The sequence below is a fragment of the Sturnira hondurensis genome, unplaced genomic scaffold (assembly GCF_014824575.4).
Source record: "Sturnira hondurensis isolate 20B ecotype Veracruz unplaced genomic scaffold, ASM1482457v3 Scaffold0006213, whole genome shotgun sequence".
Lineage (NCBI taxonomy): Eukaryota > Metazoa > Chordata > Mammalia > Chiroptera > Phyllostomidae > Sturnira > Sturnira hondurensis.
Window position 1 is genome coordinate 2,142,766 of NW_028078844.1, and position 17,831 is coordinate 2,160,596.

Below are 17,831 nucleotides of genomic sequence, written 5' to 3' on the forward strand. Positions count from 1 at the left end.
AAAGAATATGCATTGTGTGCAAGGGCCCCTCGATTTCACCCCTCAAGCATAACAACTACTCTAAAAAACAAAAGTAAGACTTTTTAAAAAAAAGTTTAAAATACAATGTGAAGAAGCTCCCCTTTAACAGAAAAGTTTTACAACAATTCCTTTCCTCCTTGAACTCTTATGTCCCAATCCCACAGAATTTTATCTTTATGGTTGTATGCTTTATAGTCTTTTGAATACTCTATCAAAATTCATGATTTTCTACAATACAACAAAATTATGTATATCAGTTTTAACATTTCAAAATTTTCTGTGGCCATAGCTGCATTAAAAGTTTTCTTCTTGGATTAAATTATTACTACAATTATTATTAATATAGAACTGAGCAAAATAAGAAATGCTAGAATTTGATTTTTTAATGTTACATAAAAATAATTTTATTTTTGTAAGATCTAGAAGTTATACAAAAGTGGATGCTATATCATCTCAATTTATGGAACTAAAAGGAGCTGATTGTTATAGTTTTACTACTTATCTTTAGGTTATGTATTCATAAATGATTACTACTGAGTGCTAGACTGAGGCAGAGTACAGCATCATTTTATTCCCATTTTCCCTTTGTAATGTAGGTGTTAAGAAACTCTCTGTACAAAAATATAGAAAATGGACTAGAATGAACTTTAAAGTTCATAGTATCTCAAATCAGAAAGGAGATGTAACTTGAAGTGGTAAATACACAATAATATACATATGACATATTATAGAATTGTATTCCTGAAACCTATATAATTTTATTAACCAGTATCACTTCAACAAATTCGATAAAAAAGTAAAATAAAAATTGATCCTAACAGACAAAATTATTTGTAATAATCCGCCCTGGCTGGTGTGGCCCAGTGGACTGAGTGTTAGCCTGAGAGCCAAAGGGTCATCGGTTCAATTCTCATTCAGAGCACATGCCTGGGTTGTAGGCCAGGTCCCCAGTGGGGGGCCCACGAGAGACAACCACACATTGATATCTCTCTTCCTTTCTCCCTCCCTTCCCCTCTAAAAATAAATAAATAAAATTCAAAAAAATTATTTGTAATAATCTGTGAACTAATAACTCCATTAAGTCTCCTTTCAAATTTTGTTAAAAGTAAAGAAAGAGAAACCACCTGAATCACAAAATGACTTGTTACTTTGTTCTTAGTCACTTTCTGAGTAGCTACCCTGGTGCCAGAAAGGTTCTCCAACCATGAGACAATGAACCAATAACATTAAGGGTAGATGAACACATGCCTTTCTTTTGTAAACTTTTAAAAAGAACTATCATGAAAAGGAGATGGGAAACGAGAACCTATAGACCATAGATGCCACCTCAGGCAAGCCAATCTCAGGAAAGTAGATAGGGAAATTGAGGAAGTACAAATTTGAATCCACGAAAACTTTCTGCAATCTGCATCTCTCAAATCAAGATTGACCTTCAATTCCTGCTCTTGAAAAACTGGCTGAGGTAGAAGATGTCTATAGACTAAAGCCTAAGTAAAGTGTTTAAAGTTTAATTCAAAATTGTATCAAGAAAGTCACAGGAAGGTTTGCAGCAGGCAGTGATGTATTCAGCCTCCACTTTCCAAAGATCACTCTTGCTCTTATGTGCAATAACTGTAAGAAAGTAAAGGAATGGAGGGACCAACCAGGAGTAGGAGAAAGTTAAGCATGGTTCACAGTGAACTGCAACATGAGGGGTTGTGAAAAGTGGTAGAGCCAATGTGAGTTATCAACAGTCTAAATACGGATAAAGAGAGAAAAGAATTAAAAATTCAGTCATTTACCAAGATGAGGAAGTAGATCATAGGGAAAAAAACCTGAAATTGTTTTTCCTATGTTAAAATTTGAGATGACCGCCCTGGCTGGTGTAGCTCAGTGGATTGAGCACGGGCCTGCGAACCAGAGGATCGCGGTTCGATTCCCAGTCAGGGCACATGCCTGGGTTGCAGGCCGGTTCCCTGCAGGCCCACTCCCAGCAGGGGACGCACAAAAGTCAACCATACATTGATGTTTCTCTCCCTCTCTCCTTCCCCTCTAAAAGATAAATAAATAAATAAAATCTTTAAAGAAAAAAAAAATTTGAGATGACCTATAGACCTTCAACTGGAAATACCTAGTAATCAAGAAGATTACTAGGGGCTCAAGAAAGTGGTGAAGGTTTCAGATGTGGATTTGGCAGCTGCCAGAATATAGATAGTGTTTAAAGCCACGGACCTGAAGAGTTTATCTAGAAAAAGTTCAGATGGAAAAAGGGCAGAGTGCAGAGATTTAAGGTACTTCCAACTGCATGGTCAGGCAAAGGAGAAGCAGCAAGGAGGGCTAACAGAGCAGTCTAAGGCAAGGGGAAAACGTGCCGGTGTGGTCTCAGAGGTCTGGAGAAGTGTTTCAAGAAGGAGAGAATGGCCAACTGTTTAATATGCTTCCGAGAAGTCAAACAAGATAAGGACTAATGACTGACCACCGACTTTGGTAAGCTGTATCTCTTAATAAGGGCTAACTCCGGAGGGCTGAGGAGAGAAAAGGAGATGGGGCAGGGATGTTGCTAGTAGAGAAAAGTCATTAAAAGAGTTTGCTGTGAAGAAGTGCAGAAAAGAGGCAGCAACTGGAAAGGGATATGAGACTGTTTTTTATTCTTAATATGGGCAATATTCTATAGTAAGGAGACAAGAAAACACAGGACAGTGGCTATCTGCAGTAACAAGGCCTTGTGCAGGACAGAAGATCTGGAGCCCATGTACAGGAAATGGTTGTAGCTACTTCATCCACTGTGACAAAATGGAAAGTAGATTATTATGGAGTAGAAACTATAAACACAAACCTAATTCCTTATACACAGATACCAAAATTAACCCTTCTTTAGGAGACGTAAAATTCTAAAAATCTAAAATAGGTCCTAAAACAAAAATCTGAAATCATCTCTTACATGGTAAAATGAGACTATTTATCTTCCTCACACAAGGTGGAGGGAAACAGCCTCATATTTATCATGCTAAATATGATAAGACACATTTTTTCATATCTTTAAACTTTTGATCCTTCTTTTTGTCAGCTCCTCATGATTTATAGCTATTCCAAAAGTTATAAATCTAGACTCAACCTACTATACGCCAACAACTATGTCATCAGGGAATGTAAAAAAGTGACAAAAATCAATCATTGATTGTCCCTTCTATGTAAGAGAAGGAACCTAGTTTTTTCACACATCACTGAATCCCTATTTGTAGCCCAAGGCTAGTGTTGAAGAAATGTTTATTAACTAAATAAAGTTATAAACACTACAGAAGGATAGGAGAAAAACTTGATTTTAACAAGGAGAATGGGATTGTCGAAAAAGGACTTCCAGCCCTGGCCGGTGTGGCTCAGTGGACTGAGTGCCAGCCTACAAACCATTCCCGGTCAGGGCACATGGTGGGCTGTGGGCCCAGCTGGGGGTGTGTGAGAGGCAACCAACAGATGTTTCTCTCACTTGCTGATACTTCCCTCCTCACTTTCTCCCACCTTCCCTCTCTCTCTGAAAAGAAATCAAATCTTAAAAAAACAAAAACCTTCCAGATATAACATTTGAACCTAGCCTTAAATATTCTCCCAGAACTGGGGTAAAGGGGATACAAGGAGGGCATTCCAAGCATCACCATGAACAAAGATAAAGAAGTATGAAAATAAATGGCATATTCCGTTCAGTATTCATGGAAGGTAGGTAAGTCTCAGATACAAAGACCTCCAGTTAGTCTAGTCATTCCACTGTTCACTCTACCAGTATTTGAAGGCCATTATGTTCTAAAGTATTTTACTAGGTACTAACAATACGGAAGTAAAATAACAGTTTCTTCCTTATGGGGCTTATAGTTTCATCCACGAATTCCTTTAAAACAAAGACACAGGAGGGGACTTCCTCCAAGATGGAGGTGTAGGTGGAAACACTGTGCCTTCTCCAACAATCAAGTTTGAATACAACAAAGGTTTGGAGAACAAAGGCACAGCCAAAGAACAGAAAATTGAAGTGTATGGAAGTCCAAGAACAACAAACCCTTCAACCGGACCGGTAAGAGGGGCAGAGCCAGCAGCGGAGCAGGGACAGGCAAGAAAGATCCCCCGACCTCAGGCGCCCAGGCAGCCCCGGCATCGGGCAGACCCAGTGAGGGCGCAGGGCAGAGGGCTGGCTGCGGTCACACATTTGCGCACAGATAAACCAGCAAAGGGGTGAGATGGACAGCGCAGGCCCCAGCGGCCAAACCCACCGGCAGGCTGACCGCAGTGGCTCATTCGCACGCAGTGGGACAGATCGTGTGGCCCATGGTGGTGGGAGGCAGCAGAGGGGCCCCGCCATTGCTTTCCCTTGACCCCGCCCCACATACAGTGTCACAACACAGTGACTGAGTTGCCCCACCCTGGTGAACACCTAGGGCTCTGTTCCTCATATGTAACAGGCACAAACAGTCCAAAATATGGCTCAAGAAGAACTCAAAGCCCCAGAGCCTATAACTCTAAGTGACCAAGAAATAGCCAACCTCTCAGATGCACAGATCAAAACACTGGTGATCAGGATGCTCACAGAACTGGTTGACTTTAGCTACAAATTAGAGGAACATATGAAGGCTAAACTAATTGAAATGAAGGGAAATGCACAGGAGACCAATAGTGATGGAAAGGAAACTGGGACTCGAATCAATGGAGTGGACCAGAAGAACAAAACATCCAACCAGAAAAGAATGAAGAAACAAGAATTCAAAAAAATGAGGAGAGGCTTAGGAACCTCCAGGACATCTTTAAACATTCCAACATCCGAATTACAGGGGTACCAGAAGGGACAGAGGAACAGCCATGAGTGGAAAACTTATTTGAACAAATAATAAAGGAGAATTTCCCCAGTCTGGAAATAGGAAATAGACTTCCAGGAAATCCAGGAAGCTCAGAGAGTCCCAAAGAAGTTGGACCCAAGAAGGAACACACCAAGGCACAGCATTACATTACCCAAGATTAAAATGAAGGAGAGAATCCTAGAAGCAGCAAGAGATAATGGGATAGTCACCTACAAAGGAGCTCCCATCAGACTGTCAGCTGATTTCTGAAAAGAAACCTCACAGGCAAAAAGGAACTGGAAAGAAGTATTCCAAGTCATGAAATCCAAAGACCTATAGCCAAGATTGCTTTATCCAGCAAAGCTTTCATTTAGAATGGAAGGGCAGATAAAGTGCTTCTCAGATAAGATCAAATTCAAGGAGTTCATCATCACCAAGCCCTTACTATAGGAAATGTTAAAGGGTCTTATCTAAGAAAAAGAAGATGAAAAATATGAACAGTGAAAGGGCAGCAAACTCACAGTTATTAATAACCACACCTAAAACAAAAGCAAACTAAGAGGATAGCTAGATCAGGAGTGGAACCATAGAAATGGAGATCACACGGAGGGTTAGCAACAGAGGAGTGGGAGGAGAAGGAGGGAGAAGGTACAGAAAATACGTAGCATAAACAGTAGGTAAAAAATAGATAGGGGGAGGGCAAGAATAGTATGGGAAAAATAGAATCTAAAGAACTTGAGACACGTGGTCATAAACTAATGGGGGGGAAGGGTGAGGGAGGCGTGTGCAGGGTGGAGGGGAATGAAGGGGGGAAACAGAACAACTGTAATGGTATAATCAATAAAATATATTCTTTAAAAAATAAAAATCAATAAAATTAAAAAATAAAAAATAAAACAAAGACAGGATTCTCTATCTACAGACCCTTCACCACATCAGCATTGTATTCACTAGAATAGAAAAGAAACTGCTATGTGTCTAACTGAAATTTGATATTTTAAAAGGATAAGCCAACATGAATAACTTAAGAAATATAAACTTTCAGTACCTCTTTACAACTGGAGAAAAATACAATACTTTTCTTCTTCAGGTGGCTTCTCAAAAAGGAGTACAGTACACTTATTTTTTGCTGCAGCTCACAAACTATGTAGTTCTGTTCCAAAGTGGCAGGGGTGCTTATGGAAATAAGAGGAGGAAAAACATTAAAAATATGCCATGTTGGTAACTTTCCATGTTGGAAATCCAGACCAGAACACAAATGTTAACAGTTGCATGCCTCTCAAATACCTACCTATCCTTCTTTCTCTCTCTCTCTCCCCCTCTCCCCCCCACACATCTCTAAAAGAAAACTTAACTTCTCTATTGTCCTTTAGGAAATAAATTCAATCTTTTCAACTAAAATACATTCAAAATCTCCTAAAAATTATCTATCAAAAATACACACACACACAGTGGTTGGCTCTGAAAAAGTAGGGTCATGGAGCAACTGAGGGACATGAGGGAACTTGCTAATGGTAATCTTCCATAGCTTAACAGGAGAGTGGGTTACACAGATACACATATTTATCAAAACTCAGCAAATGTACTCCTAATTTGTTGTTTCACTCTAGTTAAAAATTGCATCAAGACAGAAAATCTCTGAACATCCTGAATACTACTTAGTGATATGTGCACTGAAATACCCAGGGTAGGTGTGTAGGTAGCTTCAATTTATGGTGAGATGCATCAAAAATGAGATAAGTAAATGTACAGTTTAAACAGACTGGGTAAATCAATAGTAAATGAATGCTACCACCATTAGGCGGCATGTGGGTAGTAGGTTAAGTGTACGGTGTTTACGGTAAAATTCTTTCAATTGTGCCAAATGTTTGAAATTTCTCATAATAAAATGTTGAAAAGATATACATACATTAACTCTTTGAACTAATAAGCCTATTTTTTAGATTCTGTTCCAAAAAATACTGATAAACATACATAAAGATATGGCATTACTTATAAAGCAAAAACATGAAAATCAACCCACATGTCCATCACTGGGGAACTTGGGGAATAAACTACTATATATGTACACAATTAAGTATCATGCAGATGTAAAAAAGGAATGAAGAATGTATCCGTATACTGCTGAAAAGTGACCTCTAGGATATATTGTTAAGAGCAGAATTGTACATAGAATTTGGTACCATTTATCTGGGCTGGGATATACAAAATATACACAAACACATTCATGCACACAAGCATCCTTGTATGTCTGCTTATACTTTAAAAGAGGGCAACAAACCCAAAACTAAAAAGATTATTCATAGGGGAATATACAGAACCAAATTAATTAAATTAAATTTAAAAAACAAATAAGCCTAAAGATGTATCAAGCTGGTAGCTTAGTGACAAAGGAATTTTAAAGGAATTTGGATTATTACATTTTTATTGGGGTACATAAGGCAAAAAAGAAATACAAAGGAATCTTAAATGTTCTTAAATAATCATGTTGTTAGTTAGCAACATTACTGGTATTATCCTGACATTTTAGTTATACTGATAAATGAAACAAATAGGTGAAAGACATTAGGAATGAAGATGTTCGGCACAAGAAAAAAATACATATATATCATATATATATGATGAGAGACTCAAAAAAACTAAATTTTTTTATAAAAAATAGTGATTTATTCTTACATGTTTAAACTTCAGTCCCCTTCAAAGTAGTCATTTGATGCAATACACCTATGGAGACGTTCTCTCCACTGCTCAAAACATTTTTGAACTCATCAATTTTGATACCTTTTAGTGCTTATGCCATTTTTTGTTTGAAAACCTCTTCCACATTGGCAAAACATTTCCCTTTGAGGACTTTTTTCATCCGGGGAAACAAAAAAACACCACTGGTGGAAAGATCAGGTGACTAGGGAGGGTAAGGGCACGAGGATCATGCCATTTTTGGCCAAAAACGGCCAAGCAATCAGCGTAGTGTGGGAAGGTGTACTCATAAATCACCCATCATGAAATGGTCAAATATGTTTAAAAGGCCTTAAAAAAAATTTACTGAAGCCAAATGCCAGCCTCTCACAATGCCAGCTGGTGTACACTGATACAGATGGGTTCCTATAACACTTACCTACAGGGGAAGCCTGTACTATAAGGAGCCTGCCTTCCTCCAGAAGGTAATTCTAGTTTTTTGGGGGGTGCCCCCCCTTGTAAAAATCAAAGAAGCTGAGTAAAATGCTATAGTCTTAAATTTGATTTGTAAAGGGAAAAAAATGTTTTCTCTTTAAAAAAAAAACTGTCCACTGAAAACCCTGAACACAATAACCATCTCCCTAGGACCTAGACTATGGTCTCTAAACACAATATTCTGCCAAAGGAATTTCATATGGAATGAAAACATAAGATGAACCTAGAATACCATAAAACATGGAAGCCAAAACTACTGGGATGTGTCAAAAGAATCCAGGTAGCAACTTAAAGAACTTCCCATTAACTAAGTTTGAGATGGTGCAAGACAACTTGAATATTAAAAATACAATAATTATTTCTATTGAAGGACAGAAAATATAGTATGTTTAAATGTATGAGTTGATATCAGTAAATAATCAATTTATCATAAATCATTAAATCTATGAGTTTGTTTTGATTTTCTAAAACACTGCTCACTTTTGGAAAAGTTAGGGAAGCAATTCTTTAGTCTAAATTCTAAGAGAATGAAGCACATACAGTGATCCCTCACCTATCTCAGGAGTTATGTTCCAGAGACCACCGCAATAGGTGAAAACCCGCGAAGTAGCAGAGGTATATTTTATTATTTATATAAATTTTAAGGCTTTATAAACCCTTCCCACACTCCTATAAACCTTTCCCACTCTCTTATTAACCTTTCCCACACTCTTATAAACACTTCATATGCTCTTAAACACTTTCTACACTCTCAAACCTACATAATTTAAACAACATATAAAATTCTACATGGGTTCTCACCAGTGGAGTACACAGTAGTCCCTCACTATATCGCGGTCCACTTACTGCCCGCAATACAGTGAAGCCGCAGTAAGTGAACGGCCATAGAGCGAGGGATGACTGTACTCTGGTATTCTAACCCTCTTGTAAGAAATGAACCTCAGATAATCAAGTACGCGGCATGAGAAAAAATTTTGGTATAAAAGTACTCCAGTTAAAAAAATAACAGAAGCCACAATTTTGCAAATCCTAATGAAATAACAAATTAGGACTGCTAAAATTATCAGGTTACAAAGCTATTATTCCTTTCACAGAGGGACTGTTTGTATCAGATTAACCCTTTGGCCTAGAACAGGGGTGTCAAACTCATTTTCACCAAGGGTCACATCAGCCTCACCACTGCCTTCAAAAGGCCAAATGTAATTTTAGGATTCTATAAATGTAACTACTCCCTAACAGTTAAGCAACAGCTTGCCGCTGCCTCCGGGTAGAAACAAAGTGCCAGGCCGGATAAAACAAGGTGGAGGTCCAGATTCTGCCCACTGGCCTGGTGTTTGTCACCTGTAGTTTAGAGCATTAACTATGAAAGCTAGATTAAATATAAAACTAAAGGCAGTTCCATTTTTAGTTTTTTGAGGAAATTCCTTACTGTTTTCCACAGTGGCTGCACCAGTCTGCATTCCCACCAACAGTGTACTAGGGGTCCCTTTTCTCCACAGCCTCACCAACATTTGTTGTTTGTTGATTTGTTTATGATGGCCACTCTGATCGGTGTGAGGTGGCATCCCATTGTGGTTTTAATTTGCATCTCTGATGGGTAGTGACTTTGAGCATCTTTCCATTTGTCTATGGACCCTCTGTATGGCCTCCTTGGACGAGTGTATATTTAGGTCCTTCTCCTATTTTTTCATTGGATTGTCTTCCTGATGTTTGAGTTGGATGAGTTCTTTACATAATTTGGAAATTAAACCCTGTCCAATCACTGGCAATTATTTCTCCCATTCGGTCGGCAGCCTTTTCATTTTGATGATGCTTTCTTTAGCCATGCAGAAGCTTTTAAATTTGATGTAGTCTCACTGGTTTATTTTTTGCTTTTATTTCTGTTGGCCTAGGAGAGATATCTGCAAAAATATTGCTACATGGAATATCTGAAATATTCCTGCCTATGTTTCCCCTAGGACTTTTAAGGTATAATGACTTATAGTAGGTCTTCTATCCATTTTGAGTTTATTCTGGTGTATAGTGTAAGTTGGTGGTCTAGTTTCATTTTTGGCATGTGCCAGTCCAGTTCTACCAACACCGTTTATTGAAGAGGCTATTTTTACTTCATTGTATGCTCATGCCCTCGTTATTGACCCAGCAATGGAATTGCTGGGAATATACCCTAAGAATCCTGAAACACCAATTTAAAAGAACTTATGCGGCCCAATGTTCACAGCAGTACTATTTACAACAGCCAAGTGCAGAAAACAGCCTAAGTGCCCATCAGTGAAGGAGTGGATCAAAAAACTGTAATACATTCACACAATGGAATACTATGTAGTAGAAAGACGCTCCTACCTTTTGCAACAGCATGGAGGGAACTGGAGAATATTATGCTAAGTGAAATAAGCCAGTCAGTGAAAGACAAATACCATAAGATATCACCTATAAAAGGAATCTAATGAACAAAAACAAACTAACAAGCAAAACAGAACTACAGGCACAGAAACATGAAACAGACTGACAGCAACCAAATAAGGGGGAAGATAATGGTGGAAAGAAGGGGAAGGGACTAGTCAAAGAGCATGTATGAATGATCCATGGGCATGGACAACAGTGTGGGAACTGACTGTGGGAGCAGGGCAGACTGGGAGCCGGAGGGCAAAGGGAGAAAAATGGTGTAACTGTAATAGAATAAAAACAAAAAAAATTTAAATATCCTAAGTAATAAATAAATAATTTTTAAAAAAACCTGTAGGCAGCAGATAGTAACCAGGGCAGCTAGGAGGTGCTGACGAGAAAATGCAAATACCCTGGTACAAGTCCCATATTAATCTCCACTTCTCCCTATAGCATCTGTTGATTTTTAAGACAGATGAGAGATGAAGTAGCAGCTTCTGGCCTAAGTATGTCAGTTCAAGATCTTAAAGAAGGAACCATGAAAAACTGAATCTGAAATTCTTCATACAATTTTCCCAAGAGTATATCAACTCCTAAACTCAGCACACACAAGACAACATGAGTGAAAAATATGCAAAGAATAACAGGGAAGCTCAGACCTTACAGAGATCCTGGCTGTCTCACAGTGTCATGAAGTTCAGAGCCTACCAAGGTGAAGGGCTCTGGTAAATTCCCCTGTCTTTTAGTTGAGACACCCCGAAGGGCTAGGCCTCTGAGTCAGGGCTATATCACAGGACTAAATGTAAAACAGAAACACAATATCCCCAGTCTAAAGGTCAGGCTAGCCCAGATCAGAGTTCTTACCACATCTCTTGCCCAAAGACATCATTCTTGGTTTTGCTAAGAACTGAAGATAAGAAAATCTTAAACACCACATACTACCTTCAAAGGAACAAGAGAACTGTCAGCTGCCTTTAACAAAAAAAAAAAAGGAAGTTAGAGTACAATAGAAAGATATCCTTGAACTGAATAGAGAAAAATCCTACAAAGATATCCTTCAAAAATAAAAATATTTTTCAGAAAAGTCAAAACAATTTTCACTGGTAAACCTGAACTATAAAGAAATTCTCTGAGCACAATACAAGAAATAAAAAACACCAGAAAAGAATAAGCGTTTGGATACGTCTAAAAAAATAGTGATGTTTCAAACAGTAATAATAATGGCTTATGCAGCTTAAAATGAGTGAAATTAAAATACTTCACCATGAAGGCACAGTGAAAAGGAGTCAAGAGGCTGAAATAATAGACTAAGTTAAATGTAAGTAAATTCAATCCTCCAGTAAGCAAAGTCAATCCTCCAGATTAAATAAAAATAGAACCATATGCTCTTACAAAGACAAATCTAAAATAAGAGCATATACAATGTAGAAAGTAAAAGGAAAAGATTCACCAAGCAAATTCTAACCAAAAGAAAGTTGCTATAGGCAGACTAATATCAAACTAGACTTAAAGGCAAAAAGTATTAGTAAAGGTGAAAAAAAAGGAAGACTTCATAATGGTTTGTGATTCAAATTAACAGGAAAGAGTTTATTAAATTTGTATGTACTCAATAATACAAGCTCAACCCAGCCATTGGGTCACCCCACCCTGGTGAACACCTAGGGCTCTACTCCTCATACTTAACAGGTACAAACAGACCAAAATATGGCTCAAGAACTCAAAGCCCCAGAGCCTATAACTCTAAGTGACCAAGAAATAGCCAACCTCTCAGATGCACAGATCAAAACACTGGTGATCAGGATGCTCACAGAACTGGTTGACTTTAGCTACAAATTAGAGGAACATATGAAGGCTAAACTAATTGAAATGAAGGGAAATGCACAGGAGACCAATAGTGATGGAAAGGAAACTGGGACTCAAATCAAGGGAGTGGACCAGAAGGAAGAACGAAACGTCCAACCAGAAAAGAAGAAACAAGAATTCAAAAAAATGAGGAAAGGCTTAGGAACCTCCAGGACAACTTTAAACATTCCAACATCCGAATTATAGGGGTACCAGTAGGGGAAGAGGAACAGCCACGAGTGGAAAACTTATTTGAACAAATAATAAAGGAGAACTTTCCCAGTCTGGAAAAGGAAAGAGACTTCCAGGAAATCCAGGAAGCTCAGAGAGTCCCAAAGAAGTTGGACCCAAGAAGGAACACACCAAGGCACATCATCATTACATTAGCCAACATTAAAATGAAGGAGAATGATCGCGGTTCGATTCCCAGTCAGGGCACATGCCTGGGTTGCAGGCCGGTTCCGTGGGGGCTAACTGCCAGCAGGGGACACACAAAAGACAACCATACATTGATGTTTCTCTCCCTCTCTCCTTCCTCTCTAAAGATAAATAAAAAATCTTTAAAAAAAAAAATGAAGGAGAGAATCCTAGAAGAAGCAAGAGATAAGGGGACAGTCACCTACAAAGGAGTTCCCATCAGACTGTCAGCTGATTTCTCAAAAGAGACCTTACAGGCAAGAAGGGGCTGGAAAGAAGTATTCCAAGTCATGAAATCCAAAGACCTACATCCAAGATTGCTCTATCCAGCAAAAAGCTTTCATTTAGAATGGAAGGGCAGATAAAGTGCTTCTCAGATAAGATCAAATTCAAGGAGTTCATCATCACCAAGCCCTTATTATATGAAATGTTAAAGGGTCTTATCCAAGAAAAAGAAGATGAAAAATACGAACAGTGAAAGGACAGCAAACTCACAGTTATTAACAACCACACCTAAAACAAAAGCAAACCAAGAGGACAGCTAGATCAGGAGCAGAACCATAGAAATGAAGAACACATGGAGGGTTAGCAACAGGGGGGTGGGAGGGGGAGAAGGAGGGAGAAGGCACAGAAAATAGCATAGATGGTAGGTAGAAAATAGATGGGGGGGCAAGAATAGTAGGGAAAATATAGAATCTAAAGAACTTGAGACACGTGGTCATAAACTAAAGGGGGGAAATGGTGGGGAAGGGGTGTGTAGGGTGGAGGGGAATCAAGGGTGGGAATAGAACAACTGTAATGGTATAATCAATAAAATATATTTTAAAAAGAAAAAAAGACAAGACCCTCGTATACCTTTCTTAGTAGATTCTAATTTATAACTTCAGAAAGATCTAAAGTTTAACTTAATTTTATGGTCTTTTACAATTTGAGTAAATACTCTATAAAGCCTTAAATTATTCCTGACTATATTCCTGACTATAATTTTTCATGGCATATTAACCAAATTGCTAAGTTGCTAAAGGAGAAAATTCAATAATGACATTAGATAAAAATTCATAACAGTGTCTGCTTTTTATAGAGCTTCTGGAAATTTTGAGATTATGGAAAACTATAGTCATTATCATACAACCCGTGGTTCTATAAATTGGGCCATTTAAGGATCTGCATTCTAAAATGTGTTCTGAAAGCCACACTGTTTACAAGTGATGGAACAGCATTCTGAAAATCATTTATGAAATAATCTTTGGATTTAGTGTTTTCAGAAACTACAGGTAATAACCACCTATTATCTACAGAAATTGGGAACAGGGATAATATGTACAATTAACTTATTATAAATTACAGAAGATTTTAGAGGCCATTTAGTGATTGATAAATTAGTCTCTGGTAAAGACACTAATGTGTTTTGAAAATAGGGAGAAAGCAAATAGCAACAAGAGTGAAGGAGAAAAATCAAAAGACTTACAGTCTAGATTTTCAAATTAATTGTACCAAGAATTTCAACAGTTACCTCAATATAACTTTACAGAGACCAATGTCGTACTCAATAGTAAGCCAAGGAGGAAACTATACCTCATGTATCTCTTGCTATTTCATTCCTGAGTTCTGGACAACCAGAGCTACCAGTACTCAGATTCCCCTAAGTTTATCCATTAGGATCACCTGGAAGCGAAAAACTTTGCCTCTTAGGCTTTTTCTAACCCTAGACTGCTATGAGCTAGGTCAAGGTCATGATGGGACTGAATGTTCATTTTCCCTCTATTTAAAGACTTTCCAGACCCTGGCTGGTGTAGCTCAGTGGATTGAGCAAGGGCCTGCGAACCACACAATCGCGGTTCGATTCCCAGTCAGGGTACATGCTTGGGTTGCAAGCCAGTTCCCCAGTGGAGGGCACATGAGAGGCAACCACACATTGATGTTTCTCTCCCTCTCTTTCTCCCCTCCCCTCTGTCTAAAAATAAATAAACAAAATCTTTAAAAAAAAAAAAAAAAGACTTTCCAAGAGGATAACCCATTTATGTTCCTAATCTATTCCCTTTTAGACTAACATTTCATAGTAATAAATGAAAGTTAAGATAGAGGTAATGGTAGAGACAATGTGGGCTTCAATGTCAAGATCATGTCTGTCAGAGATGTTCATCATGGCAATGTGACAGGTGACAGCAAAAGTGACCCACCAATGGAAGCAGCTGGCTTCACAGCTCAGGTGATTATCCTCAACCATCCAAGCCAAATCAGTGCTGGATACGCACCTGTGCTAGATTGTCACACAGCTCATATTGCTTGCAGATTTGCTGAGCTGAAAAAGACTGAACGTTGCTCTGGGAAAAAGGTGGAAGATGGCCCAAAGTTTTTAAAATCTGGTGAGGACTGCCATCGCCCATGTGGTTCCAGGGAAGCCCATGTGTGTTGAGAGCTTCTCTGACTATCTTCCTCTGGGCTGCTTTGCTGTTCGTGACATGAGACAGACAGTTGCTGTTGGTGTCATCACAGCAGTGGACAAGAAGGCAGCTGGAGCTGGCAGTCACCAAGTCTGCCCAGAAAGCTCAGAAGGCTGAGTATTAGACCCAACACCTGCCACTCCAGTCTTAATCAGTGGTGGAAGAAAAGTCTCAGAACTGTTTGTCTCAACTGGCCACTTAAGTTTAATACTAAAGGACTGGTTAATGATTACAATGCATCATACAACCTTCCGAAAGGAGAATGTTTTGTGGACCACTTGGTTTTTTGTGTGTGTGGCAGTTTCTAAGAATTTTTTTAATCAGTACTTTATTTTTCTTGATTATGCTATTACAATTTTCCCAATTTTTCCCTCTTTATCCCCCTTCCAACCTGCCCCCCAACCCTCCAGCATTCCCCCACTTAGTTCATGTCCATGGATTGTACATGTAAGTTCTTTGAATACTGTTTCCTATACCATTGTTTCTCTCCCCATCCCTTTTATGCCTACTAATTATGTTTCTCCTTCCCTGTACCTTTTCCCCCACTTCCCCTTCCTCCACCCCACTGAAATCCTCTAAGTGATGTCCACATCTCTGATTCTGTTCCTGTTGCAGTTGTTTGCTTTGTTTTGGTTTTCATTGTTTTTCTTTTCTCTTAGCTTCATGTGCTGATAGTTGTAAGTTTGTGGTCATTTTACTGTTCATGGTTTTGATCTTCTTTTTCTTAGATAAGTCCCTTTAGCCTTTCATATAATAATTGCTTGGTGATGATGAATTCCTTTAGCTTTACCTTGTCTGGGAAGCACTTTATCTGCCCTTTCACTCTAAATGATAGCTTTGCTAGATAATCTTGGATGTAGGTCCTTGCGTTTCATGACTTCAAATACTTCTTTCCAGCCCCTTCTTGCCTGTAAGGTTTCTTTTGAGAAATCAGCTGATAGTCTGATGGGAACTCCTTTGTAGGTAACTCTCTCCTTTCCTCTTGCTGCTTTCAAGCTTCTCTCTGTCTTTAATCTTGGGTAACTTAATGATGATGTGCTTTGGTGTATTCCTCTTTGGGTCCAATTTCTTTGGGACTCTCTGGGCTTCCTTGACTTCCTGGAAGTCTACTTCCTTCACCAGATGGGGGAAGTTTTCCTTCATTATTTGTTCAAATAAGTTTTCGATTTCTTACTCTTGTTCTTCTCTTTCTGGCACCCCTATAATTTGGATATTGGAATGTTTCAAGTTATCCCAGAGGTTTGTAAATCTCTCTTCACTTTTTTGAATTCTTGTTTCTTCATTCTTCTCTGGTTGGATGTTTATTTTGTTCCAAATTGTTGCTTTGAGTCCTGGTTTCCTTCCTGTCACTGTCGGTTCCCTGAATATTTTGCTTTATTTCATTTTGGGTATCTTTCATTTGTTTTGACCAAGCTCAATCAGATCTGTGAGCATTTTGATTACCAGGGCTTTAAATTCTCCATCAGATAGGTTGGCTATATCTTCATCATCTAGTCCTCTTTCTGAAGTTTTGCTCTGTTCTTTCATTTGGGCTCTATTTCTTTGCTCCGGGCCCCTGATAAGTTGTAAGGGAGTGAGGCCTTAGGCTTTCACCTGGACAACGCAACTCTCCTTGCTGTGTTGCAGTGCTGCCTGGGGGGGAAGCACCAGAGAAGGAACAATGCAACTCCCCTGCTTATCTCTAGTGCACTTTCCAACAGACTCTCCTGTGAGACTGAGAGTTTCTCCCATGGTGGCAACCCCCACTGTAGTCCATAGTGGGCTCTGAGGCTCAGTTTCATCTTCAGGCAGTCGTGCTTGCCCAGTCTCCAGCCTCACCTTGATTTTTCTGATCTGACCTAGCCCTCGTGGTCCGCTGCCTCACCAGCCTGGTTGTTCTGGTTGATTTTTTCTTTAATTCCTTGGTTTTCAGAGCTCCATGCAGTTTGATTTTCTGGCACTTCTGGTTGTTTACTGATTTTAGATTGGTCATTATCCTCCTTTTGGTTGTGTGAGGAAACGAAGGGTTTCTACCTATGCCTCCATCTCGGCAGGAACTCCAGATATCAAAATCAGTACATTCTAATGGAAACAATCGAAATCTGTCACAGAATTTTAAGACCCATTAAAACAAAGTTTAATGAGAAACCTGTGCATTCTTTCAGTCAACAGTGTAACTTTCTTTCATAATACTTAGGTTAAAAGACTTAAAAGCAGCCCATAACCAATTTCTGGTGTTATTTCTGCTGATGATTCAGAATTGGACAATTCTGTTAGGGTTTTTTTTTTTTTTCCCCTGCATGGGAACTTTTCTTTTTCACTTTGTCCTAAGGGGAGGAATCTGTTTACATAGTAAAAGCTAGAGGAGGGACTCTGGTACAACATTAAGTAGGTTAGGACAGATAAAGTAACTGTTTATGTGTAAGCCAGTTTAAAAAGGCAAAATTCTGCTATATTAAAGTCCACGTTTCACAAAAAATTTCATAGTTAACATCAATATTGAGTAAATTTGTTATGTTAAATTCTAGTTTCCATTTCTGGAATGTGAATTCTGAAATGTGAATTCATGTTTACAAATGATGAGATACTTTAAAGAACTTAAAATGAAGCTTAAATAATATTGAGCACTGTCTTGCTAGTTAATTGTATCTAGATTCTAGGAAGAATAAATGATACTGAAAGTTGGAAAAAAAAATGTATTTCCCTAAACTCATTTACACGTATCATTCACACACTTGCTCTCCCTCTTTTACACTTTTTGCTGTCACATAAACACACA

General features: G+C 38.6%; 1 protein-coding gene across 2 annotated transcripts in view; it reads right to left on the reverse strand.

Annotated features, from left to right (window-relative positions):
• Positions 1–17,831, reverse strand: part of DDX10 (DEAD-box helicase 10) — a 268,659-nt gene that overhangs the window by 236,519 nt on the left and 14,309 nt on the right. For both annotated transcript variants that reach the window (XM_037047693.1, XM_037047694.1), the window contains exon 7: positions 5,866–5,992. In XM_037047693.1, the coding sequence (XP_036903588.1) occupies positions 5,866–5,992 (127 nt within the window). The remainder of the gene's footprint in view (positions 1–5,865; positions 5,993–17,831) is intronic.